The sequence below is a fragment of the Trematomus bernacchii genome, unplaced genomic scaffold (genome assembly GCF_902827165.1).
Source record: "Trematomus bernacchii unplaced genomic scaffold, fTreBer1.1, whole genome shotgun sequence".
Classification (NCBI taxonomy): Eukaryota; Metazoa; Chordata; class Actinopteri; order Perciformes; family Nototheniidae; genus Trematomus; species Trematomus bernacchii.
Window position 1 is genome coordinate 1,406,059 of NW_022987727.1, and position 27,724 is coordinate 1,433,782.

The window sequence follows — 27,724 nt, forward strand, 5'->3', positions numbered from 1 at the left end:
GCATCAGATAGAGAGGGAGAATAGTGTAGTGGATCATTATATCTGGCTGGATAGGAGAAAATAATGTTGCATCCATCAACGAACCTCTCTCTGTCTTCCTCCTCTCTCCTCATTTCCTCTTTTGCTCTTCACCAGCTTTCCTCCTGCAGCACAGCCTCAAATCACAGCGTGTGTGACCTTGCCCCTGCAGCCCTGTGGCTGTGTGTTTGTGTGTGTTTATATACAGTGTGGTGTGTATCTGTGTGTGACCTTGTTCCAGTCCTTGCTGTAATGTTGCTGACCAAACCCACGGGCGGGAGGCCAGGTAGGGAGGAGGAGACAGACTGACACAAAGAAAGTAGAGAGTAAGAATTGAGATTTATGGGAGGAAAGTAGTAGGGAAGGACTTCGTTCACAGAGGAAGATAAATGAGAGGGACGCTGGAGTAAAATAATGGTAATAGCCAATGACCTCATTTCTACCTGGCAGCCCAAGAGTGTTCCCTGGCTCATTACAGTCTACCACGACCTGCCAGAGGCTTGTCATTAAAACTATAGCCAGTGTGTAGGATAGTTGTGAATTGAAACTAACACACACACATGTGTCACACGTTGTTGCATGTGTTTGTGTGTGTGTGTGTGTTAGGGGGTAGGTTAATTGTAACTTGCCCTTTAGCTTGCGGCTGCAGGCTCATCTTTTATCCTATCTGCTTCTCCATTTCCGAAGCGACGCGCAGCTAATTGGTTTCTGCTCGGTGTGCCCTGTCATAGGAAGATAGATTATGGATGTTTGATGGATCCTTCCCAGTGATCCTCTCCTCCCCTTCCCATACACACTCCCACCTCCTCCCCATCTGCTTCCGACATACATGAAAGTGATGTGTCATTGTACAGTATGATATTATATCTCGAAAAACTGACCTTAACTCGGTCATAGCCTTTTGTTATTGAAGCTACATGTCAGCGGTTAGCTACAGGGAGAGAAATCTAGGCCTGTGTGTTGCACATGTTATGGTGTGTGACAGCTAGCAGCATGCAGTGTGACACTGGCCTAGAGTAGTAGGCAAAGATAATAGAAAATGCTACTGCAGTCTGACATCATCAGCTATGTACTTGAAAAGGATCTCTATCTCTGACACACACACACACACACACACACACACACACACACACACACACACACACACACACACACACACACACACACACACACACACACACACACACACACATAATCCAGGTCCAATCAAGGTTAAGGCTATATGTTTATCTTGAGAGGTGATTTAAGATTAGTTTCAGTGTAATCTGTTTTTTCTTTAATCGGACATACTGTACATGTTTCACCACTGAGAGATAATAAGCTTTTCATTAACTGGATTTAGAGAATTAATTGTGAGTATAGACCTGCAGCTGTAATGCTCCCAATTCCAGCGTGTTTTATAAGATATCTTGTTAACGGTATTACTAGGTTGGACATAAGCGCGGGGGATGATAAACCCTATAAATTCCGCCAATAAAATGCGCCAACGTGAATGGCACCTTGTAAAGTATATACAGCCAGGGTTCCTTAAAGCGCTGTACCTCAGATGTGTGCCACTAATGACACCTCCCGGTCCCATCCAGCACTTATAATGAGGTGTATGCGAGAGGGTAAGCTCCCTAAAGCGATGGCCCTTTCCCAGCATGGGGCCGGCTCAGTTTAGAGAGGATCCAGTCTAAAGACACCGGCAAGCACCCGGATTAGGCCTTGCATAAAGATAAGAGAAGATTCAGCCTCCATTACACTAATCACAGATCTATCACCCTGGAAAAGGTCCGCCACCAAGACTAAAATGAATTAAAGATTAAAGCCCAAATGACATCTGTCTGGATGGAGATTTAGGCATTTGAGGGATCAGATAGAGAACAGGATTTAGGGTAGAAGATTGAAGATGTTGTGTGGTTTTGGTGTTGGTTGAGCTGTGTCACTGACATGTGACCATGAAGGCCCAGCAGAGGAGAAGTAAATAACACTCAGTGACACATGAATGCTCATAGAAGTAGCCTTCACTATGAATGTGAGTGTTATTTAAGTGTGACTTTGTAGAGTGTGTGTGGTTGATGGCTGCTCGTGGGAGACAATGCATCCTCGCCAGCTGTCTGCGGAGCAATAAACCCTTCAGAGAAATCGACAAAGCCTAAAAAAGAAGAGATACACACACAGTCAAACCCGGGCTGACACATACGCAGTCAAACAAAGGCAAACACACCAACACACTCCTGTTCAACTTAACAGCGCTGCAGGAAATAACAACAAAGCAGCCGCAGCTTTAAATGTCCAAAGCTCAAACACGCACATTCGCTGTGTGCCACATTCAGTCACAGATATCCTCTCCTGTCTATACTCCGCTCTATTCATCCTTTTGGCAGTGACAGGGTATTTTCATGCTCAGTCCTCCATTGTGATAGCAGTGCTGAGTCTCTAATGCGATGCGGGTGTGACCAGAGTTGCTGGTTCCACCCTGGGCTTCGCTGACTGAGGGATTCAGGGCAGCCATCCTCCCGTCGAGAAGGTGGTGACAAGCCGAATAAACGCAAGACGCCCCAAAGAAAGTGAGGAATAAAGCATCCCTCAGATTCTCTCTCCCTCTCTTTCAACTCTGATGTGAGTTGACGGGTAGCAGTGTTCTTCTGACACCAGGGAGAGAGCAGAGAGGATATTTCTGGTACAAGTGTTTCACGAGGTGGACAGAGCACATCCTTTTAGTGTGACAAGGATTTTGTCACCAGGAGTATTCGTTGACAGGAAGTTCTGGCATACGCATGTCAAATTATCCATTGTGTATTGTATGTGTGTGTGTGTGTGTTTGTGTGTGTTCACAATGCGTTGTGGTCAGTCTCTAAGGACTTAATGCAGGAGCCATTGCATTAGTGCTGTCTGCTTCCTGACATCCTCTTCCTAAATCATATTAGGACACTGAATCTTTCTGTCTCATCAGCCTCTACATTACACACCAAACAAATACACACGGTGCTTATTACTAAAAAAACAAGTAACTTAATATATTGTTTGATTATATACATTTACTGTTACGCTTGACACATTTTAATGTTTTAAGTGTTCATTACCGTGCATTGTCCCTGCCAAATAAACGATTAAATAAATAAAATACATTTGATAAGTTACTACAATAGGGTGAAGAATAGAAAAGATAGACGTTGGTGGTCAACTAAATCTACCAGGCAATAACAGAAACCTGGTTTATGTGTGGGGAATCTTTTAGATAGATATTTGCATACAGTAATACCCTTGTGTCTTTTGATAGAAAATGAAGATGCAGAAAGAATGAGAGTTCTGTTATGAGGAATGTTTAGTATTCATCTTTCTGTTTGTGTTTTCTGCTAATGAAAGGTCTCAGATAAAGGTGCCCTTTGTTCATGATATCTGCATATTGTAGCTGCTGTATGGAAACAGTGTCAGTTGTAAGCTGGCAATATATCTCACACATATCTATCTTAAAATATAAAATGACATATACTTTGATGGAAGATGTTATTCATGTCAGCGACCCTTAGTAAATGAATCCATCCGCCATCAACATCAAATGTATATGGTTCCAGTTTCTTAGTGTGTATATTTTTAGTTTTTCCTAACCTTCTATGATATTAAACTAAATAAATGTTGGTTTCCAGGTAAGACAGAACAAGATATTTGAACCAGTCACTCAGCTTTCTGACATTTTATTGAGTAAAACACTAATCGGATAACCAAGAAGATAAATCATTGTGTCAAATTGCAGTGGGTTTACTTGCTGTCATCAGCTCTACCGTGTCGCGCCTCACCTTATTAAAAGTGCAGGCTGTCTGTCTGACATGTGAGCATGGAGCTGCAGCTGGGTTTAAGCACATCGTAAAATACAGTTCCACAGGAAACTCTCTTGAACAAAAATACACCCAAACATTGCCACACATTATGGTCTGCCTTGGCTCATTGCTGGGTTTATGCAGCACGAGTGTGTGTGCAGCTCAGTCTGCATTTAGATTTTAGTATAGAGATTTCAAGCATACACAGGAAGCACAACAGACACTCCTGAAAGCTGTGGGTATTTGAAGTTTCATACTGCCACACAAACAACACACACGCTCATGCAGCGAACTGTGTTTTTTTCTTCAGGTGATTTTTTGACAGCCCTGTTTGCATACCATATGTGATGTGTGTGTTTTAGATTGTACCTCTCTTTATCTTTTAACTCTCAAAGCACCTCACACACGTTTAATCTCCTCCAGTGCAGCTCGTCACAGAGGAATACACACACACACACACACACACACACACACACACACACACACACACACACTCATCACTCTATGTTTTGAAGCCTAATCAGCAGTGCTAGAGGTGATGTGTTCTTTCAGTGTAACCTTGGTGAGGTCTCGACCTCCTTTCTGAGATAGTAAACTTCTCTCAACTAAGTCGCTTAAAGCTTCCTCATCTTCCCCTCTAAGCGGATAACGCTCTGACTTCTAAGCAGATAGGGCTGTGGTTAAGGAGATATAGTGGTGTGTGTGTGTGTTTAGTTATGTATGTTTGTGTTTGGGTCATCATTCAGAGCAGGGTTTAGAAGGTTTGGCGAGAGTGAAGACTTTTTAACTTCCTGCTAAATTATGCACAGAGGATTCTTGATCTATTAGTCATATTTTCATCTGTCTGTACACATGTCTGTGTTTCTAAGGCAGATAGTGTGTTGTTTATCCCTCGGTCTCTGTTATGGAATCTACTGTTACATAAGTGGTGCCAGTTTTAAATGGATTTTAACACACTCAGCTGCTCCAAACACACTCTCTGTCAATATCTTCTCTGTCTCAAACCTCTCAATTGACACACTAATCATGTGAGCATTCTTGGACTTTGAACCAACAACTGTTCAAATTATGTGTGCAGTATTTTTGCTCCGATATGCTCGTTAACCATGCATGTCACATATCAGATCCAATCTTCAAGGATCTAATTTCCTGTTGCGACATCCGATGGAGCGGATAGACTTAAGTGCACCTGTGCTTGTGGCTGGATGCACATTTGGGTTCACGTGTGTTTGTCCTGCCTTGTCCAGATGTGCAGGAATGGCTGTGTTTTGTAATGCTTCCTGTTTTGCAAACTGTCTTGAGGTCAGCAGAGGGCTGGATGCTACTCTGAGTGGAGAGAGAGGAAGGAATTAAGACTTAATAATCATGTAAAAAATGCAAAATAACCACCACTTTTGTAGGTCATGTTTACATTGTGACACGTGTATATCTGGCGCAAAACTTAGAAGAAATCCACAAAGGATTTTACTAGCATCTAGTTTGTTTGATTTTTAGGACTGCCATTGTAATTTAATGTGTCTATTTTAAAGATTTTAAGCTTCCCAGAATCAAATAAACATGATCGACAGTGATATTGGTGGTAAAAATGAATCATATCCTCATAGAAAACCTTACTGAATGTTGTAGCTGCAGTCTCAAATAGAAGGGAAGAATGTATAACACATGGCAGACAGGAAACACGTAAACGAGTGCATTTACGTAAAAAACAAACCTTAGTTTAAGTCTTATTTGATGCAAAGATTGTACATGAGCTGAAAATGTGGCGCAACACGGAGGTGAAAGCAGTGCTGAATTTATTCAAATGTAAAAAATATTATGTTCCTAAAATCAATAAATAATATGGATTTCAGTATTGTTAAATAAATTATCATGATTATAATTTCTGGCCATAATTGTGCAGCCCCATGGAGGTACAGTCTTTGTATGGTGCAGATCAGAAATGCTGAACCACACACATCTATCATGTGATGAGGGTACTGTAGCCCGAGGAGTGTTACGGTGACACTAACATATGTGCACACATGTGGACCGGACAGGGACAAATGAACTCCTGAGGAAAGGGAGGAAAGAATAGGGGCCATTACTCAAACGTATATTAATTCTACAAAACTGCACCTCTTGCTGGTGAAGACAAAGGCAGATGAATGAACTCTAAAATGTGTACAGTCACCACACAGAAACATGTCAAAGAAGGATTTCAGGTTCCCACACAAACACACATACACACACACTCTCTCTCACACACACACACACACACACACACACACACACACACACACACACACACACACACACACACACACACACACACACACACACACACACACACACACACACACACACACACACACACACACACACACACACACACCATGGCAGACTACTCCTGCAAGGACAGAGCCATTAGTGTGTCTTTGGGGAGGTTTTTTCTTCTTCTTTCTAATGGAGAGGCGAGTCAAGTGACCTAAGACAGGAAACCAAGTGGACAGCAGTTTTATTCCCTTATTTTTTAGTTTACTCATAAACTTCCTCTACTTTTGAGAGAGAAGACTGGCAGTATTTCATATGTTTATTTTCAACAAGTCCTAAAACCAAAACGTATCCCGCCAAGTATTGCCTGTGTAGCTAATGCCTGATATAGCTTCTTTCTCTGAGCCACAGATTTCCATTGTTGTCCAAAGACTATTAAAAACACAGCGATGAGTCACACTGTTGCACTGGGTGATATGTCGGATAAACATGGGCACTGTAGTTTTCTGTCAATGTAACATAACCCTCCTCCTGCTAAAAAATCAGAGAATCAGAATCAAATTGAGTGAGAGTCAAACTGAGAGTATTGCGTATTGCATGGTTGATTGTTATCTTATGCGATTTACATGAGACAAATCTGAGAATATTAAAAGAGTTTTTAGATTTAAATTGGACTTTCTATCTATTTTTCTTCTTTGAAGTCTCTCTGTTTCTTTGTTTTGAAATTAGACTTTCATTAAGATGCAGAGTATGTCCTGCTCATGCACTTACAATAACACTCTCACTCTAACTTGCTGACTCTAGTCCCAGTGCTCTGAGTGGGTCATTATGAACGGCTCCTCAGCTAGTTTCACAGCCTCTTCAGGTCCAGAGTGTGTGTTCACAAGTGAACCGAGAAGAGGCAGATGGAGTTCACCCATCCCAACACATAGACACAGAGACATACACACACACTTAGTTTAAACCAGATCAGTATAATTCATCTGCACCCCTCGGGAGCTGCCAGGTCTGACAGGGATATTTGCATCGCTAATTCCCCCCCCCCCCCCCCCCCTCCCAATGCCAGCTGGGACCACCACAACCAAAGCAGAGGCGGGACAGGAAGTCTTTTACAGACAATCACACAGGCCCATGCGTAATCATGCAGACCGTATCTAATCAATTTGACGCCGATGTTAAACAAAGCTCACGTTTAGGGTAATTAAAAATGCCCAATTAAATTGCGTGTGCGTGTGCGTGTGTGTGTGTGTGTGTGTGTGTGTGTGTGTGTGTGTGTGTGTGTGTGTGTGTGTGTGTGTGTGTGTGTGTGTGTGTGTGTGTGTGTGTGTGTGTGGTGTGTGTGTGTGTGTGTGTGTGTGTGTGTGTGTGTGTGTGTGTGTGTGTGTCTCATACTTTGGCTGTGCTTGCATTTTTAAGAGGTTCTTTGTCCTACTAAACCTTTGAATGAACAGAAAGTTGTACATTTAAAAGCTAAAATGCGGCTCTTTATATCTTGAATTTCCATACCCTGCATCACTACCATGAGAGCACCACCAGCAGAACAAAGGAAGTTCTATTTTAGAAACATGTTTTATTTTTTGGGTGTGAAAAATGTGTGAGTGTGAGTGCGCGGCAGAAGGTAGGCTCACAATGACTTCATCATCTCTCCTCTGAGCTGCCTGTCCCCAGGGCTGCCTAATCAATTGTCTATGTGGCCATTCCCTTTAGGAGAAATCAATCCAGCTTTATAAATCGGGCCTGTTGTAAGTGTTTCTCAGTGTGTTGGTGTGTTGGTGTGCATATACATATGTGTGTATGTGAGCACAGTGTTGAGTCTGCAGCTGTTGTGGAGATTGACACCTCTGGCAGCTCATGATTTTCCCTCCTCTCTCATTAGAAAGGTCTCTCCTCCTTCACCTCCTCACTAGCCAGCTGGACTGATTCATGGGAGGGAGGCTGTGGATGGAGTGTGTGTGTGGGAGGCGGGGTTTGAGTGTTTTTAAGGTCATATGTGTCACATATTCAGTATATAGAATAGGTTGTTGCGTGGGCTCAGTAAATTAAAGGGGGATTTATTTTAAATATTTAACAAGACAAAGAGTTTTAAGGATGTATTTTGGCACAGCTATGCTAAAAGCTAACTCTGGTATGCTAGCATGCTTCACAATGAAGAGAACACACATGGTTTCGAGCTATAATGGTTACCTTGTGAAACATCTTAGTTTGGAATCTAAACACGCTATAGTTTGCAGATGCACACAGTACACCAGAGGCTGATGGGAATGTCTATAGTTGTGCCATTGTTTGGTCACAAATTCAAATTGTTATCTAATGATTGCACTGCAGAGAAAATGAAAGGGAACACCACATTTCTTACAGTTCATCCTGAGGGGGACGTGAAGGCATTAATCAATTTGTATAGATCTTTCAAAAATCAAAAATATAAACCTCAGAGAAAGTCAGCGGGTCTCCAATGTCAGTAGGGTTCAACAGTTATTAGATACAGGATATAGTTTGGAAGGGATGTCCCTTTTAAAGAACACTATTTCAAAATATATGCATGTATTTAAAATATCCCATCTCTCAGTTATCGTAAATCTCTCTGCTGTGCTTATTTTGGAAGGCAGCTGGCATGATCTAATAGTCTATTGAACCGAACCTCAGGGGTGAACAGACTGTCTATATCTTACCACTATAAATCTTTTATCACCACCACCCCCCCAAACACACATAAATACACAGAGTAGGAGGGAAAGGGTCAAGGTCATGTGATGCAGTTTAGGTTTCCTCATTACTTTATGTGAGAATATATGTGATTTGTAGTATGTATGAGTATTTCACCTGGATCTCAGTGTCAGATCTAACCCCTGATTCGATATGATCATTCTATAATAGTACCACAAAAAGTAGGAGCAAGACCCCATATCAAGCTTTCAAATTGACATGTTATGAAATGAAAACTGTAAACTGAAACATGTTTGGTTTCTTGAGCTTGAATACAGGATGTCTGTATAACTAAGTGGTAAAAGCACTTTGGTTCTTATATTGCATCCATTTTCACAACCCACTGGGAGTTGGATACACACACACACACACATACACACACACACACACATACACACACACACACACACACACACGCACACGCACACGCACACGCACACACACACGAAGCAGCAGTCTGGCTTGATTGGCACAGCATGACTGTACAAAACCCAATCTGAGCAGATTACAGCATATTAGGAAGTGGTGAGACAAATTCCAATGCGTTGCCTGACCGGGTGGGTTTAACTGAGAAAGGATTTTGGTTTATTCTGAGAGCGAGGGTCAAAGGGGGCACAGTGCAGTGAGCGGGCACAAGTGCATTTTGGCTGAGGGTGGTTGTAGAGGAGGGAAAGACAGGCAGATGGCAGGTGATGTGACTGGCTGGTTACTATTGAAGTGTAAGAGCTGTCTGGTCCTAAAGGTCTCCTCTGTTGTTCTGTCTGTCTGACTGCCATGATATTTCATTTAGTTTGCTCCACTGCCGTCTGGGAAAAACAACTGTGGGCACACTCTGCCACTATTACCTCCATCACATCTTTACCTTGTGTGGTTTACTAGTGTCATCATGTTTACTTGTTTCCCTCTTGTAGAATTGAGTTTCAGCTTTGAATAGATGAATAGCTATAGGTATATTCCTATATTTTGGTGTGGGGACTGAAAGTTATTTGTATTGGTCTGATCATCATTTATCAAATCAAATCAAATCAAATCAAAGTTTATTTATAAAGCACATTTAAAAGCGATTTTTGGTCGGGCCAAAGTGCTGTACATGTAATAAATACTACAATCATAAAAACACATTACTACAATCACAATAAAAGACAATAAATTACAACAGATATGTAAAAAAAATAATAATAATAATATTTAGTCATATTTCTATTATTATAACTTCTTTCTCTATTTGCATTTGTGTGCTCTGTATATACTGTGGTTTGCAGGTAAAGTGTTTTGTGTTTTGTCATCCACCAATGATGTAACATGTATGTGTGTATGCACCCCTGCAGACCCAGAGTCCCAGAGGAAGAGGACAGTGCAGAATGTTCTGGACCTTCGACAGAACCTGGAGGAAACCATGACCAGCCTGAGGGGGGTGCAGCTCAGCCACAGGTCAGCCACACCTGCACGCACACGTACACACAAACACACACTCACACAGGGCTGCATAGTATTGTGCTAGAAAAGACAAGCAAAACAATTATGTAAAAGAGAAGAGCAGTTGAGATGTGCCGATGCATATTGACATTGCTAACTGTGTTGGGGTGTGGTGGTTAACTGCCTGTGGGCTCTCAGATCAATATCAGTATTCCTGATATCCAGTAGCCTGTCATTTTCCGCCTGTTCTGCTTTCCCTGTGCGTTTGTTAATACGGAACTGAAGCAGGATTAGCTCAAAGCTGACTTCAAAGCCGACCCTGTCAATGCACACTCACGACTCATGATCAGACACACAAGGAGACGTGCAATAATGCTGTGATTAAGTGTAAGTTGAGCATGCGTGTGTCCTCTGCCTGCTTCTGCTTCCTGACTTTCATTGACAGATTCTGATTGCTTTCAACAGGACTTTAGGTTTTGTCCTTGAGAGCTTCCTCTCTGCCTCCTGCTTGTATCCTCTCCCTGTCCCTTAGTGGGAGCTCCCTACAAGAAGAGCCAATCAGCAGATGGTTCCCTGCTGGAATACACGTCCATTTGCCATTCATACTTTTATCGTACGGGAATAACCTTGAATCGTTCGCTGCCGTCCCTTAAGACATATTCTGCCTTGAGGCCTACAGCCTGTTGGCGGAGGTTTCCCTTGCAAACAAGATGGCTAATTTCCTGTGAAAAACAAGTGTTTACAGTGTGAGATTTGCATGAATTAAACACATGGATTGGAGAGCAAGCAAATTGTTTTGTCTACACATACTTTCCCTGATACTGTATTCATAACATGCAGAAAGTCTGAGATAATCCATTCTCACATGACGGGTAGCATCCTCTCTCCACGTCCTGCCTCTCTGTTTTATGTTAGTGTTTAAGCATTTCCTGTGAAAAGTGTCTCCATTTATGGTTTTTGTGGAGAAGATTTGATATCCTGCTGACAAGATTCATTTTAATGTTGCGGGCAAACACACAGTAAGACAGTTTGAATGCCAGTCACTTTTAATATGTTAATGCTCATCATTCTTACCCACTAAGCGCTAAGCACAGATGTGAAGTGCAGCTTAAGCAGAGAGAATGCATGATATTGTAATGTTGTTTGTAGACTCACACAAATGTACGCTGGCATAAAATGACAATGCTTTGCAGGGCACAGAGGAACATAAAGGCATGTTTGCTGACAGGAAAACAGGAAACACATAATACTTGTGCATTTACAAATATACAAAGGCACACACATAGACAGACCCCTTGAAACCATATACTTCCTGAGCCTTTGTAAAGTATACTGCTCTATATACTGAGGTCCCTTTGAGAGAACAGGATGCAAGGTGGGGAGATGATTGGATGGAGGAAGCACATCCTAAGCTCTTCTGAGAGAAAGAGGAAATGGAAGATAGACATGCACTTCCTGTCTGTTAAAACTGCCCATGACCTTTTCAGCCCTTAAGGACAGCACATTGCTGTGAATATCTTAAGAAACCCTAAAACATATCCTCTTTTTCCTTCCATAGCCGTGTGGAGGGGACCATGTGCTACGACAGCGACGAGGCCGCTGCTTTCTCGATTTCCAGTCTATCAAATCGCTCCTCTCCGTTGTCATGGCGCCAGGGTCAAGCCAGCCCCCGTCTGCAGGCTGGTGAAGCTCCGTCCACGGTGAACACCCATTCAGACGTTCCCCTCCGAATCAGCCACAACGCTCGTATCCAACTAATCGAGGCTCTGGAAGACTCGGATGCATCCCTCCTGAAGGGGGATTACCTCAGCAACAGGGACATCAGCAGGAAGAGCCCAAACGTGGAAGACGATGATGATGACGATGATGACGATGATGACGATGATGATCTGGCGAATGGGTGAGTTTTTTGTCTTTTTTGTTAGAATGATTTCACTCATGCTTCATTAACCTAAGCAGCATTAAGGATATTTTATGACCTCCTGACTCCTCAGCCTGCAGGACCCAGAACACTTGTGTCTCATTACGGTCGTAGCATTGCTTGTGAGGTGAATCCCGCCACCTGCCAACTGTTACAACGCCACAGCTGCAGGCAGGCCTGTAGTTAGTGGTTTACCAGCACAACAAAGCCTTGATCGGCCTCTCTTTAATGCAACACAAGCCCCTTTTAATAGTGTCTGCCTTGACAGTGGCAGCTGTAGCCCCCCTGGTGCAGCTGGCTCTGCCTTAGTTAGAAAAAAAGTCCTCTGGCAGAGTAAGGGAATGATGTCACAATCATGGAGCCCCCTTGCAGAGATCATGCTGTCAAATTCAGCTGCGAGCCCGCCGGATTTGCCAGCAGGCCTCCATGTGGAGGACCCCTCGCATCGCTGGCTCACCAATGCCCCCTGGCAGGGCGAGAATGCAAAGTCTTGGAAACTAGTAACTCTTTCTGCCTCTAGCTAATGTGGGATCAGTCAGAGCTGTCAGGGTCATAATGAGTTTATTTATCTTAAACTAACCATATTTTACTTGGATTATAAGATGTAATATCGGAAACATCATGTGAACTACCCAGCTTAGTTCCTCCAAATGTTTACTGGCATGTTTGCTGTGGTGTGCAGGGGTTGTTACCTAAGCGGTGTATGTTCAAAGCTTTACTCCGAATGGAATATCTTTGATGGGATGTTTATACATACGTGTCTGTGCAGTTCACACAGAACAGCTGGCTGTCTCCACGTGGCATTTCGCATGAACGGGGTCTTTAACCTTCATTTGCTATCTGAAATGAACAAACTTGAGAGGAAAATCCCAATCATGTTAATGTGTCTTTTCTGGTTTTATTGATTGTGTATTTTGAAACTTTGTGAACATTTTTTTACGACAACCAGTCATGTCCTTAAAGAGAGAGCAAGCTGGTAGCTGCTGTTAAAGTTCAAATTCTTATTGCGGTCACAGACTCTGTGTCAGTGAGTTACCTCGTGACTGAATAAAGAGTTACATTGATTAATCAAGTTTAACATTCATCCACAAATAGAGGAAAATAATTGTAGAGAGTCTTATGAAGAATGACTTGAGTTGTGTTCCCTGGACTTCCTTGGTTAGTTTTGGAAAACTTGCATGAGAAGCTTGACACAACAATTATAACTCAGTTGCACAAACAGCATCATGTTTCACCAACCAACTCTAAGCCCAGCGAAGAAAAACACATTATCTCATTGTAAACAAGGGTTCTGGCAGTGTGTGAATGTGTGTGTGTAACATTGGGGAGCTAGTCCAACCAACAACAACAAAAAGTCCTCTGCTGGCCACAGCTTGACATCTCCATGGAAACCACAAAAATGCACCCCAGTCACCGGGAAATCAATTGCAACACAGTTCAGGTCCCTGTAGCATTGTTGCGTATTTGGTCATGGCCTGTAGTTGCTGGTTACACAAGTTTAAACTGTGCTTTGTGTGTGGAGGCAAAACAAAAGGCAACACTTTTTGGAAGGCCAAAGGGAAAATATTGAGAAAGAGAGATGTGACAGACAGGCAGGCAACATGGGCTTGCAGACAAGACAAGAAAAGAAAACGCATTATTTGTATCTTCTTAAGATTGAACTGTGACTGAATTAATCAAGATATTAAAGTGTATGTCATATCATGATGTCTATATCATCTTTAAAGACTATCTAGGCGAGGGTTTCACAAAGAGAGTGGAATAATCTGATGTAATCTAATAAAATATTCCTTCAACAAAGCTTTCCCTTGAGAGGATTGTAATTTTGTTAAGATTGTGTCAGAGAGCAGTCTTTCCCCTGCCTGCAACTAATGTTTGTTGTCATCATTGCCTAAACTGTTGAGTATTTATCCAATTAAAGTAATTGTTTATTCTATAAAACGTCCAAAAATAGTGAAATATGCCCCGTAAAATCAAATGTCAAAAGTGACATATTCAAGTTGTTGAATCTAACAACACTCAAAGATATTTAAATAACAATTATTTAAACAAGAAACACACAGAAAAGCAGCAAATACTAAATCTGAGAACAAGGGAAGGTTTTCCATTTTAGTGGGATGAATAACAAACTATTATCTGGAGTGAAATACATTTTCTGTGGATTGACTTATCTTTAAATCAACTTTTAATGTTCACATTCATTTATTATGGTCTTTTTATGGTAAGTTTATTTGGTGATTTGGAGTCTTGTGCCTGCTGCTGGATTAAACTAATATGTCTTTACCACTAGAGGGCGGGCTTGTGCTGTTGTTCCCTCTCTCCGTCAACCAAAATAGTTCCATGCTGGATTACTCTCAATCTCATTACTTATTGCACACATTTATCCATAATGCATAGAGGCACTTCCCCTGTCATACAGAGGTCAGACTACATTACCATATCTCATGCTAGCATTGATAATACATAGGATTTCCCCCAATAAATTATGCATCACAATCAAACACACACATGTTCTTTGTTTGGGTATGTAATCCTCATCTCTTTGTTCCTGTAAACTGACAGGAAGTAGGGTCTTAAAATAATACAATTCCGGACAAAAAAATATATGAGCAGTATTTGACTCATCACGGGTCTCACTGTGACTCACCCGAGTTCAACTGTCTAGGCATGACTCACATTCCCATGTAAAGGTAGGTTTACCGTGACTGTACCGTGACTGTACCGTGACCTGCCTGACACACAGACCCTATACTCTCTCTCTCACACACACACTGAGTCAAGACCCCTTAAGTCAGTTGTCCGTTTCCTGTGCTTTTCTAGCCCGGGCCTCTTCTTGTCTGACAAGTACCTCTGACATCTGGAACTAGAGCCTCTCAGTTTCCCCCCACTCTCTCCCTCACACGCGTCATTCTCACCAGGAAACAGTTTGAAGAGGGGCGATGAGGAGGTCATTCCCATGGGAGTGTGAACAGTAAAGAGGTGTGGTCCAGTGTAGTTTGTAGCTTTACACCTTGAAACTGTGACTTACTGTAAACCTGCATTTACAAGTTTTATTTAGTTATATTTGGAAAACGCATTATTGACAGCACTGTTTAATGTTAATGTTGGCAGTAATAAACCAATTACGAAGACTGAACTGCACTATTTATGGTGCATGATTCAGTTCAGTCTTGCTTCTCTCATGAACCCTTATTTCAGCAGCAGCAGGCAGTCATTTTCAGCCAACAAGCTCTGATAATGCTACCTGTGCAGCACCTAATGTTAGCTTAGGTTAGTTTAAAGCAGGTGAATGCAAAAGGCCCATATGTTTTTCTAAGGAGTTGGAGATAGAAACCAAAAAGACACGCTAGGCCATTCTTATAGGACTCCAGAAGCATGATGATAATGTTGCTTCATGTGCTAGATATGTAAAGTTGGAATTCTGCTTCTGCAGTCTTTTTGTAATATAATCCATTTCTTTTTAAGGCACTTTAACATTACAGATTTTCATAATTTATTCAGTTTACAACAACAATCCACATTATTTTACATTTGTGTCGTAAATGTAGGGGTTGGTTCTCACTGTCATTATGACCTCTAATAGTAACCAGCAGTAATTACAACTGTATCATCTCGCCTGTATCACAACCGCAAATTGACACCAAGAATAAACTCATATTTTCCTCAAAAAAACAAGTGAGCAGTCAACTGTTAAAAGAAAAGCTTACATCAAAAAGCAGTGAATTGCATTGTCATTAGATTTGTTTCTCTTGAGATCAACACTTATTAGTCTTTGTAGTAATGCTGAGTATGTAAGTGCATGAGGGAGTACATTTGCAGCATCTTGAAATTCTCATGAGCCAAAAATATTGTGCTCAGAATAGAAGATTAATGGCTCTACATTTATGTGTGTGTTATTTTATGGCAAACACAGAGTCTGAGCCTCTTCGGGGCTTGATGGCCAGTATTGATTTTCATTGTTGTCATTGGAGTGGTGATAATGGGCTCAACATGCACACACACACACGTGCAGACGATTGGATAAGTGTGTGGCTTGTTTTCTGCCCCACTGGGCGCGGACGCTCTTTGTTTCTGGATGAAAAGCTCCCATCCTCAGCAACCTCCCATCAGTAAACCCTCCGTCTCCATGGTTACGCTGTGGGACAAGCTGGTTCACTGCACTAAACGTCTGAATTATGGAAATATTTGTTTGAAGCAGGACAAACAGACACACACACACACACACACACACACACACACACACACACACACACACACACACACAAATAACACACACACATACACACTAACACTACGTCCCCATTAAGCTTTTCAGAGTCTACTGGTTAAAGTGTTTTGGTTTATTGTTGACTGCTTTCTAGAAAAGCAGAAGTGAGCTTGTTGCTCTCAGTGTAAATTGAGCACAGTACAGGGAAATGAAACCGAAAGAGGAACATTTTAATAGAGAAGTCATCTGTTTTGAACACAAGAGATGCCTGGGATACACTTTAATATCCTCAGTGGTTGCTTTAACCTCATGCCAGCCTTTAAATGTTTTGTGTTGTTCAAACACTGGAGGTCCTTAACTCGACCCTAACTGATGCCAACTGACCGTATCGCTGGTTAAACCCTTCTAATTAGGTGTAACTCCTGGACCATGTCATTGCTTAACTCTGTGTGTGTGTGTACATGTGTTTGTGTGTAATCTCTGTCAGTTCTCTTAGGTCAAACCTGCTGTACTCTATCCCCATCTACTGGCCAAAAAGTATTAACACAAACACAGACTGACAGATCTGATTAATGAATTCCTTTTACCACATCTGGATGTGGTTTTCACTGCAGGTGATGGATCCGCTCTCTCACTTACTTACTCAATCTCACTTTCTCTGACTCTCTCACACACACACACACACACACACACACACACACACACACACACACACACACACACACACACACACACACACACACACACACACACACACACACACACACACACACGCAAGTCCTTCTGATGTGAACCTCAGTGGACACACCCAGGGCTTCCCTCTTGTTAAGAACCAGATCTTACTGGTGACTCATACTGCGGTCCAGTTACAGACCCCCCCCCCCCCCTCCCCCCAAAAAATACAGAACAACTCTTCCCCAAGCACCTAAATCCTGTCAGAATATGGGCTGAGATCAGCATGTGCTTGTATGAAATGTATTAGGACAAGGGAAAAAAAGAATGTTTTAATGATTTGGGACTTAAAACTGGTAAACAGAGACTTTTATGTTATTGTCTTCCCACCTCATCTCAAAATATGGGAATATCTGGTTGTATTTAGATTGTGTATATTTTGCTGTAAGTATCCCTAGTATTTGTATCAAAGCACTTTGGGAAATGTACCTCTCTTCTATGTCACTTTTACCTGGCTTTATAGTGATTTTGCTCATTGAGTGAAGATACATTTAAAAAAAAAAATCTTCCAGTAATTGTTGAGCCCTTTTACTGAAAATCATTAAGTAAACCATGCTGGAGCATTTAACATTTTTGAATTTTTCCAAGCATATTTATGAAAATCTGTGAAATTTGCTTAATTAATTCATTGTAAAGTATGCATTCATTTTTGTGAAAGTTATGTTATTCTGGTGAAGTAATAGTGCAGGCGATTCAAAATCTATTTTTGCAAGTTTAATTGTCGGCTTGTTGATTTTTATACCATACAGAAATAAAATTAACATCAGATATTCTACAGTATGCGTTGGAATTGGTCAGCAGTGTTATAATTAACAGCAAGATCAGTTAAAGGTCCCATGTCATGGCCATTTCTACTGATCATATTTCCTTATTTCCTCATTATTGTTGAGGTATACTAGAATAGATTTAAATTGTGCAATTTTCCAAACTCACATTGGTTTCTCATACAGCATCTCTGTAAAGTATGTATTCACCAGGTATTCACTCTCTGTCCTAAACGGCTTGTTGGAGCTCCTGCCCCCCCCCTCCCTGTGAGCCCAGTGTGCTCTGATTGGTCGGGACGTTGCGAGGCTCGCACACACAAACACTCACAGCCGAAGTAAAAACAATAAGTGTGGCTTGATATTGAGTAAGAAAAAGGTTTATAACGCTGTGAGAACGGGTCTGCGGAGAGCATTTCTCCGCGATCCCAACTCGTCTATTACCACCGTTCAGGGAGCTCTATGCAAGTCAATGGGGACTCCCTGTTAGTTAGCCAAGGGATCCTGGTGTGTGAGGTGCTCCGCGGATTGGTCCATTTGGGCCAATCCGGTAATTTGTTGTTGATTTGGGTGTTCACACGTCAGAGAACCCAGGAAGAAAACAATGGAAAATGAGAAATCTCCAACGAGGCGTTCTGGGGCAGCATAGACTGTGTTAGAGTTTTACTCCCTACAGGGTGTACTTTGAGGGTTTTTAACTCTGCAGACCGTTTACATGCATAAAAACCTTCATAACACACAAGGGGACGGGTAATAACCGGAAAAGCATGACATGGGCCCTTTAAGTAACTTAAAGCCACACAAAATACTGGTATGATCCCTCAGATGAGGAGTTTTAAAAATACTTCAAAAAACTGTAGATATACATTCCTGCATCAAGACCTCCCCCTGTCTGAGCATGTTTTTCTCTCTGTCTGGATGACATTGTCTGTCAGTGACGGTGCGATTCACATGAAAAGTAGATGAGAGGCAGACTGAGGCGGGGGTTCAGAGGGCGATGGGGCTTGTGTTGTCCCTGTCATCCACTACCTGCTCCTCTCCGGGCCTCTCCGGCTCCGCGCGCTGCTCCTGTGTCTGCTCAGTGCTGCGTGTAATCGATTACTTTTACTGTCATTGTGGAGGGAACTCCGTTGAGCGGAGGAGTGCGTCCTTTCTTTGTTCCAGCACGTGTGGGCAAAGCACTAGGGAGAACACACACACACACACACACACACACACACACACACACACACACACACACACACACACACACACACACACACACACACACACACACACACACACACACACACACACACACTCACTATGATCACGTGAGCATGTAAGAGATCCATATGGAGATTAATTTGACATTCTCAATTGTAATCTACATGTGGTTTGAGAGGCTTTTCAGTTTGAGTTTTTGCAAACGAAGCGTGAAAACCATACTTACACCCTAAGATAACTACATTTAGTTCACTGGTGGTTGAGGTTGTTTTTAAATATATTATTTATCTGCCTGGCTTTGTCTTTAAGGGATGATGTAATCGTCTCCAGCTGTAACAGCCGGACGCTGCGGACAAACAATTATGACATTAATCTGTTAATGTGCAAAAGTGGCACAAATCCACTGACACACATATGCGCAGAGACGCATACACAAACACATTAAAAGATTTAACAGGGAGTAACATATGGGGCTTCTGGGGGATTTGTTGTCCTAGAAAGCCCCTGACACCTTCTATTTCACTGATAACAATATCCTCATGTACCTTTGTGTTCTCTTATGTTTGCTGCAGTTCTTTGGGCTACACAATTTCATTATTAACCTTGTTCATTCACTTCGTAGTTTACTTTCAGTCCACACAAAAAAGGCTTGATAAGTAAATAAACGTTCTTGTAATTGTCAAATCATTCGTGGCGACTTCCAGGGTTGGCAAAGAAAATATTTGCTTTACTTATTTATGTTACGTCACTCTTCCTTTGGATGTCTCGCTCTGTCTGTCCTCACACCTACAGTAGGTGTTAATGTCCATGCTTACTGCGGTCAATTGTGAAAGGCCTGCCTCCTGTCATTCTGCACGGATATGTTTAGTTTGACTACAGGCCCTTTTTATGATTGTGAAACATACTGGTGTTGAGCAACAAACACATGTTCTGGATCCAAGCATGGGAACCGCACTCAAATCCTTCAGACCGGTTTTACCACATTCTGCTTTGGAAGGAGAGAAAAGTTTAGAGTCATTAAAGTTAATATTTGCTCTGCCTCCTTGCTGTCCTTTCTATGAACTTCTACAAAATATACCTCCTGCTTCTATCCTCTCCCTCTTGAAGGCCGTGTCTTTCAATTTTACCAAACAACGCCAAAACCACTGCCACGGCTACTGTTGCCCTGGCGCCCTCCCCCCCACTACCCCCCAACCCCAGTCCCACAGAGGCGTGGTAAATCTCTATGGAGACGCTATGGCATAATCCCCACTAATCCCTGGCTTCCTCTTATGGCAGGGTTGAAAAAGAATAAGAGAACTCAAGGATATGGTCAGCAGTCTGCAAGGACAGAGATGGGGGGGGGGGGGGGGAGATGGTGGCCATAGTGTGTGTATGTGAAGACCCCCACGTAGTTCAGAGGGATGTGTTACCATGTCAACAATACTAGCTTGCAAAGGAAATAAACGGAGTGTGTGTGTGTGAGTGGATTCTTCTTAATTTACAGAGGTTAAAATGTCATGACTTCGGCCCGATGACCGATTTCACCCCATTTCCTTTAAGGAAAGAGTCCCAACCCTCTTCCTGGAGAACTTAACTGAATTCTCTTAAATTTGTTTTATTATGATATGATCACACCTGACCTATAGAGGACATGAAAAGGAGGAAATGACCTGAAAATAACAACTGGCGGTGAACATGATGCTAAACCAACAAGCATCGATATAACACATCAAGACTGACATCATTCAGTCAACAGACCTTTGCTTTTGAGACTTTGGAGGAAGGCTTCTGATTTAATTACAAACTGGAGTATAAACAAGAGAAATGTGGATATACAAAACATATGTGAACAATGCAATAAATGTAACATATTAAAAGTTGATCAACTAAATCTAATATATTTTACATCTTAAATCCTATTAGTTTTTTTGTAGAGACCACAGCAAGACAAAAGTATTAAAACTATAAGAAGTGGGCCTATAGTTAATATGTTTTGCCAAGCATTGCAGCAATAGGGATAGCAATGTTGGCTTTCAAATTTGACCTATTGAATGGATTTAGAAAAGAAAATACATTGTTACTTTTTTTTTACTGACGTAAAATGGATAGGGTTGTACCTTCTGAACATCTGCATGTTATCGCTGTGAACAGCTTCTCATTCTTCACATGTCCTTTTCTCCATTCCATTGTATGTGATTTTTCACTGTGAGCTCTATACATGTATTTTCACTCACCTCTTTTGTATTGAGGGAGCAAAAGCAATCTTAGAGTTAGACATCTCAGAACCTGGTGAAACACAAAAGACACTTCATGGATACCACCAGGGTGGGGAACCATTTGTTTTTCTTTGCAAACAAACCCTTTATTAAAAGTGCATTTTCAATGTTGAGAGTTTGAGGAAACGATCAGGTTCCTGACGGTTGGTTCCCACAGTAAATGACACACCCCCACCCCCACCCCCACACACACACACACACACACACACACACACACACACACACACACACACACACACACACACACACACACACACACAGTCCTCTCACCTTGCTCTCACTCAATCATGCCTGCCCTTTATATCCATACAACCTTTAAAGTACATGCTTAGTTCCTCTATAGGGGGTAAATGAAACTGCATGGTTAAGGAAAAGCTTTTGAATGGAAGCTGCATCAAATCTTTGCTACACACACACACACACACACACACACACACACACACACACACACACACACACACACACACACACACACACACACTAAAGCTTAGAGGGTTAACAGTGGGGTGTTACGGGGGTTTGCAATGCGCATAAGAATCAACTCTGCTTCCCTCCCGTTGACTCCCACCGTGTTATTCTCTTGAGTTGTTTAGACATTAGTCACAGACTTTTCTTTCTGCTCTCCCGCCATCGTTCTCCCTTCCTGTTCTCCTTATTACACCATCTCCTAATCTCATGCTTCCCTGTATGCACCAGTGCTCCCAACAGTGAACATATCCTCATTATTTCCCCGCAGACATAAATTAAGCTGGTTGTAGCACTTGTTGAACTATATTTGAACTGTTTCGTACATTTCTTTTGTCGTTCATTTCGTTCCTCTTGTTTTCTTTGAAGAAAAAGCATCTTTGAAGTCAAGTTTTCTGAGCAGTTCTACTTGCGATTGTCCACAGCAGAGCTTGAGAATAGCGTCCTCTCAGGACAGAGCCTAATTAGATGTTTTCGGTGGTCCAGACATGGAGGGTCCCCTCACCTAACCACAGGGGCACCTTTTCAGAAAGGGGACACACACTTTGATGTTCAACTTCGAATGTGTGTCCATGATGTCATGTGTTCAGCATTTGGTTTTTAAAACCTTGGTCTGTTGTTATGTTAGTGAGCTACGAGACTGAGCATGCAGGCATACATACTATGATTTGACTCTTCCTCTGGGGGAAGAGGCTGTTTGCCAGGAAATCACACAAAAGAATGTGTGTGTCTGTGTTTTGACAGATCCTTTCAATTCACATACCACATTTCAAACTGGTTTTTTAAATATAAACATACAAAAAAATTGTTTAAACAACCCTTAAAATAAAAGGAAAAAATACAATAGAACTCAAATACAGCAAGTAACGACTAAATGCAGCAAACAAGTAAACTATTTCACTTTAATGGTTAAACTTTTAAAGAAATAATAGCATTCATAGTCATAGAGTTCATAATAAAAAACAGAGAGAAAATAAAAAAAAATGTAATTCAGGAGAGACTATCCTTCTATCAGTTACTTCACATTTTGTACTGTGTGTGTGTGAGTGTGTGAGTGTGTGAGTGTGTGTGGACATGAAAAGAGTGAGGAAAGCAAGTGTTGTAGTGTGAAGGTTTTTGAATGATAAAACAAAAGAGAAAACATCCCTTGATGACATTTTTAGGTTGACTAATTATAGAAGTCCTTTTCTGTGTGTGATCATGAAGAAGTATTTCAGTCAGATAAATGAGTGTGAGGGGGTGTTTTGTTTACATACAGTTTGTATCTTTGTTGCATGTGCAAATGTGTGTCTGCGTGTGTGTTCCTGGTCTGATAAGGGGGATGAGTTTTCCCAGGTCTGTTGTCTCTTTCATGAGCAGACAAGTGACAGGTTCCCAGGGTCAAATGGATGACCCTGCATGTGTACTGTCATTAAACAGTTACATCACCACCTAATTATACTGGCCTGCTGCACCGACACAGGCATTGAACCCCAGCACTGTGGTCTGAGATACTAAGTGAAAAAGAGGGTCAAAAGGAGACGGTCTTTGATGAGAAGAAGCAAAAAAACAGACAGGGAGACTGAGGGCATGTCTGGGCATGAGTCAGTGGTCAAAGCAAAATCTGGCCAGACAGACTTGGAGCGCTGTCCAGCTACCCTTTCCAGAAACTCGGATGAGAGTTGACATAAATTAGAGCAAAGGCTCACAATGACTTAAGGGGGATTGTGTGTGTGTGTGTGGTGTGTGTGGGGGAGTGTTTGTGTGCACATAGACACTGTTTTTGTTTCTCTTTATTAGTAACGCTAGGCAACAACGATGGCAGTGGCTCCACACACCTGCAGTTCAGCATGCCAATGTGCCAATCAGACCCCAAAACACACACACACACACACACGCAATTTTTATTTTTTTATTTTTTTTATTTCCTCTTTAGCGTTATTATTTATTATTTCCTTTCTGTTCTGTTTTCCATGATGTGGAATGGAACAATGTGTGATGACTGCTTGGACAGGCTTTTGCACACACACACACACACACACACACACACACACACACACACACACACACACACACACACACACACACACACACACACACACACACACACACACACACACACACACACTGACTCTGTGCCCACCTGGCCCTGCATGGTACGGCTGAGCAGTGGCCTGAAGAATCCTGTCTTTGTTTCCTCTCTGCAGTTTAAAAGAGTGTCTTAAGATCTCTTTTTCTCCCTCTCTGTGGGTAATTGTTTTGGGCCCCGTCCACACGGACACGAAACGGGTTGTATCTGCTACAGTTCTCTATCGTATGGACGGTTCGTCCACACAAGGCCGTAACGGAACCGCGGAAACGGAGCCCTCAAACGGTAACGGGTCCCAAGGTGGGTAGATCTGCGGACGAAACGCTCTGGGGGGCCTAACGGCTCCGTGTGTACGTCCTATACGATCATTTCCTGATAACGATGACGCCATAGCCCCGCCTCTCCCCACCTCTTCTACAGATGTTAGAGCAAAAATCTACAGCTCCTCTACCACAACCATCAGCAACAAGTGGACATGGAGAACTACATGAACTACATGTTGCTAAATCCACCGCGGAGAATAAACAGAAGGGCAACCAGGCAACCATGGTTGGGGGGGTCTTCTTCGCTGCTTTTGGTGTATTTTGTGGCAGAAGTACAGCGCCACTTACAGGCCCGGCATATGTACTACAGCGTCTACAGCGGGTCGAGCGTTCTGGTGTGGACGGACACGTCTCTTGAGCCGATACCGTGTGGACGGAAGACTTTTTTGATATCGAATTCGGTTAGTTTTTGTTTTCGTCTCCGTGTAGAGGCAGCCTTAGGCGCCGTTTACACGAGGAGAAAACTGCTTGTATCTGCATAGTTTCGCGTGCGTATAGCCCTATTATTTACACGAGGCCGATAGAAACTGACCCCACAAACGATAACAGGTCCCAAGGTGGATAGATTTGCAAACGAAACGCTCTGGGGGGTCAACCGAGTCCGTGTAATCACCTCTATACGAATATTTCCTGAAAAAATAACGATAGCCCCACCTTTCCCCACCTCTCCTGCTCACTGCTGTAGCATGGCTGTGTTAATTAAACGCACAAGGGGTTCTTGAATGAAATAATATTATAAAAGGCAAACCAGAATTGTTAACGCCCAATATACTCCTTAAACAAAATAAACAGAGTCAGATTTCATGCATTGATCCATTATATTGACAAAGGAGGATCTCACCCGGTGTTTGTAGAGAATATCTCTCTGAGCGAGTCCTCTCCACGGAGACATGCTCCTCCTCCTGTCAGTAGCTACTGCTAGTGCTACTGCTACTGACCATGCTACAGATATTAGTGCAAAAATATACAGCTCCTCTACCACAACCATCAGCAACAAGTGGACATGGAGAATTACATGAACTACATGTTGCTAAATCCACGGCGGGGCGTAAACAGAAGGGTAGCCATGGCAACATTGCTGCGGGGCTGCTGCGGAGTCTTCTTCACTGCTTTTGGTGTATTTTGTGGCGGAAGTTACAGCGCCACTTACAGTCCCGGCATATGTACTACAGCGTTTCCAGCGGTCTCGTTTGAACAGACACGTTAAATGAAACAAATGCATGTGAACGGAAGACTTTTTTGAATACGCATACTGTGCATAAACGCAAACGGTCCCGTGTGAGCGGGGCCTGAATCTCTTAACTTTTGTCTCACTTTCTCGACCACTCACACCATTTTCTTCACTGAAAAGACAGCGTTAATTATCTCCATCTCACCCCCTCCATTGTCTGTCTGTCTCTCTTTTTCTCACCCTTCATTCATTTATTGAATAGGCCCAGCAGACAGGCAGATCTATTCACTGGGGTCCACTCAGTGCTTAAAGTGTTTAAACACCACTGGTTGTGAGGGGCAGAGCTCGGGGAGGGGGTAGTGGACACATGATACCCACTCTATTCCACTGCAAGTCTCCAATAGCCAATACACACTTTGTTACAATAGAAACACTAGAGTCCTTTACCCTCCCTGCTTCATTACATCCTGATGGAGGCTGATTGCCACTGTTGGTTTGGCTATAAGCCAGCATATCTCCAGACAGGGGGCAACTGTTGAAAGATATTTATGTGATAAACCAAAGGTGGTTATTTCAATGATATGTGTGGTTATGGTTTCCCCATAATTAAGCCCATAAAGGTTTGCTTTTTATCAGTTGGCAGAAGTTGAACGTTTTATGAACATTATTTATTTAAGTTTGACGGTGCTGTGCTTAAGTATATCCATATGCCACTTTGTACTTGTACCCTTTACATTTCTGGGGCATTCTTTACTTTTACTCGACTACAATAGATACATTGCAGATTAAGATTTAACATACAAAACATATGGCTCGACATATGATTAGTTGTTACAGATTAAAGTATCCAACCGTATGAAATAGTTCAAGTTAGCTCCATCTCCTCTCCTCTAGCTTCAGCATATGTCCCATCATTAATGATTTTCTAATTTTGCAATAAGCCAGGTCTGTAGTTGTAATAAATGCATATCAGACTGGACAATCTGCAGCCCTTCCAGAAGTAATATAAATGCTGTAAAGGAAAAGCAAGATATACTGAAGCAGGAAATATCCCAGCCAAAGGCATGTTTCAAAGTATGGCAACCAAACATTTGTTCTTACAAATGATACATTAATTATGATTGCTGAAGCATGAACACATTATTAACCACAATGAAATGAAAGCCTGTATTTATCAATAACAATACAATGATATGTTCTTATGGGCAATCCTAAAAAAAGAGTTCATGAACTGTTAGTGCTTTCAGTCCCGTTCGACTTTGTCAAATATTGAATGCAAGGTTTGTACTTGTATAGTAAACTATGTTCGCGTCATGGTGTTGATACTTGTACTTAATAAAGGGTCTATCTCCACTGTTAGCCTATATATTTGTAAGTTGGAATGAATGCGAGCCTTCACAGCGTTGGTATCAGGGGGTTAACTCAGAGGTGTCAGCGGGCTGTCCCTCTTGCTGATTAGAGTTTTAAGAGTGTGAAAATGTCTTTGAGGTGTCGCATCAGAGAATGTGATGACTGCGTTTTTTTTATCCTGCGGCTGAACGCGCGGTAAAGCCTTTTATGTGTTTTTTAGTAAAGGCACAGCTGGTCGCGATCAGCAAAACGGGGGCCGGAGGAGGAGGAATTTGGGGTGTTGCCTTTCTATCCATGCCTCCCTTCCATGCTCATCGCCTCCTCCCTCGCTCCCTCCCTCCCTGGCTGAGCGTGTGTGTGAGAGAGAGTGAGTGGAGGCACTGCGGGAGCAGGGCAGTCAGTTAACGCTGCTGACTCTCACAGGCGGTTCCCTTTTATCAGCGGCGGAAAGCACCGGGTGGATTTTTCTCTCTCTTCTCTCAGCGCCGGGATATGCCAAACGGAAACAAAGCGGTGTGAGAAGCTGGACAGTTGTAGAATGAGCGGGCGCGTGCTGAACGGGAAAATGCTGCAACTCCCGGCTCCGCAGCGCGCGGGGAGGACAATGCACTTTCTGTCAAGGTAATAGATGCGATCTCATGTGAGTGAGAATGCCGGGGGTGACGCTCATTGACACACTGGTGACATTGCTTTTGATTGTTTTGTATCGCTATACAAGAGTGAGGTCTGATAGTGGTGAATGTGTTGGAGAAGCTCAGTGCGTAAAAAGCCGCAGCATGTCTCATTGATAAAACTCTAACAGCTGCATAGTGGTGTAACATTATTGTAACCGGCACATTAGGCTGCTATAGGATACAGTCTCTCAGTCTAGACGCAGAGTATATGGTGAGCGTATAGATGGAGCTATAGTCTGCACAGCATAAAGGCACAGACCTCAATGCGCAAATGTTGAATCAGCACAGTCTTATAATTACGGTTAATGTATCCCATAAGAAGCAGCATTTAAAAAGCACTATGATGTGTCTTAGCCTAAAAGGACTGTCAAAGCAACGGGAACTGCATTACTGCAAAT

General features: G+C 42.4%; 1 protein-coding gene across 1 annotated transcript in view; it reads left to right on the top strand.

Moving 5' to 3' along the window:
• Nucleotides 1-27,724, top strand: part of LOC117494053 (neuron navigator 1-like) — a 93,998-nt gene that overhangs the window by 32,322 nt on the left and 33,952 nt on the right. The window contains 2 exon segments of the mRNA XM_034144715.1: nt 10,103-10,205; nt 11,749-12,090. Coding sequence (XP_034000606.1) covers nt 10,103-10,205; nt 11,749-12,090 — 445 coding nt within the window.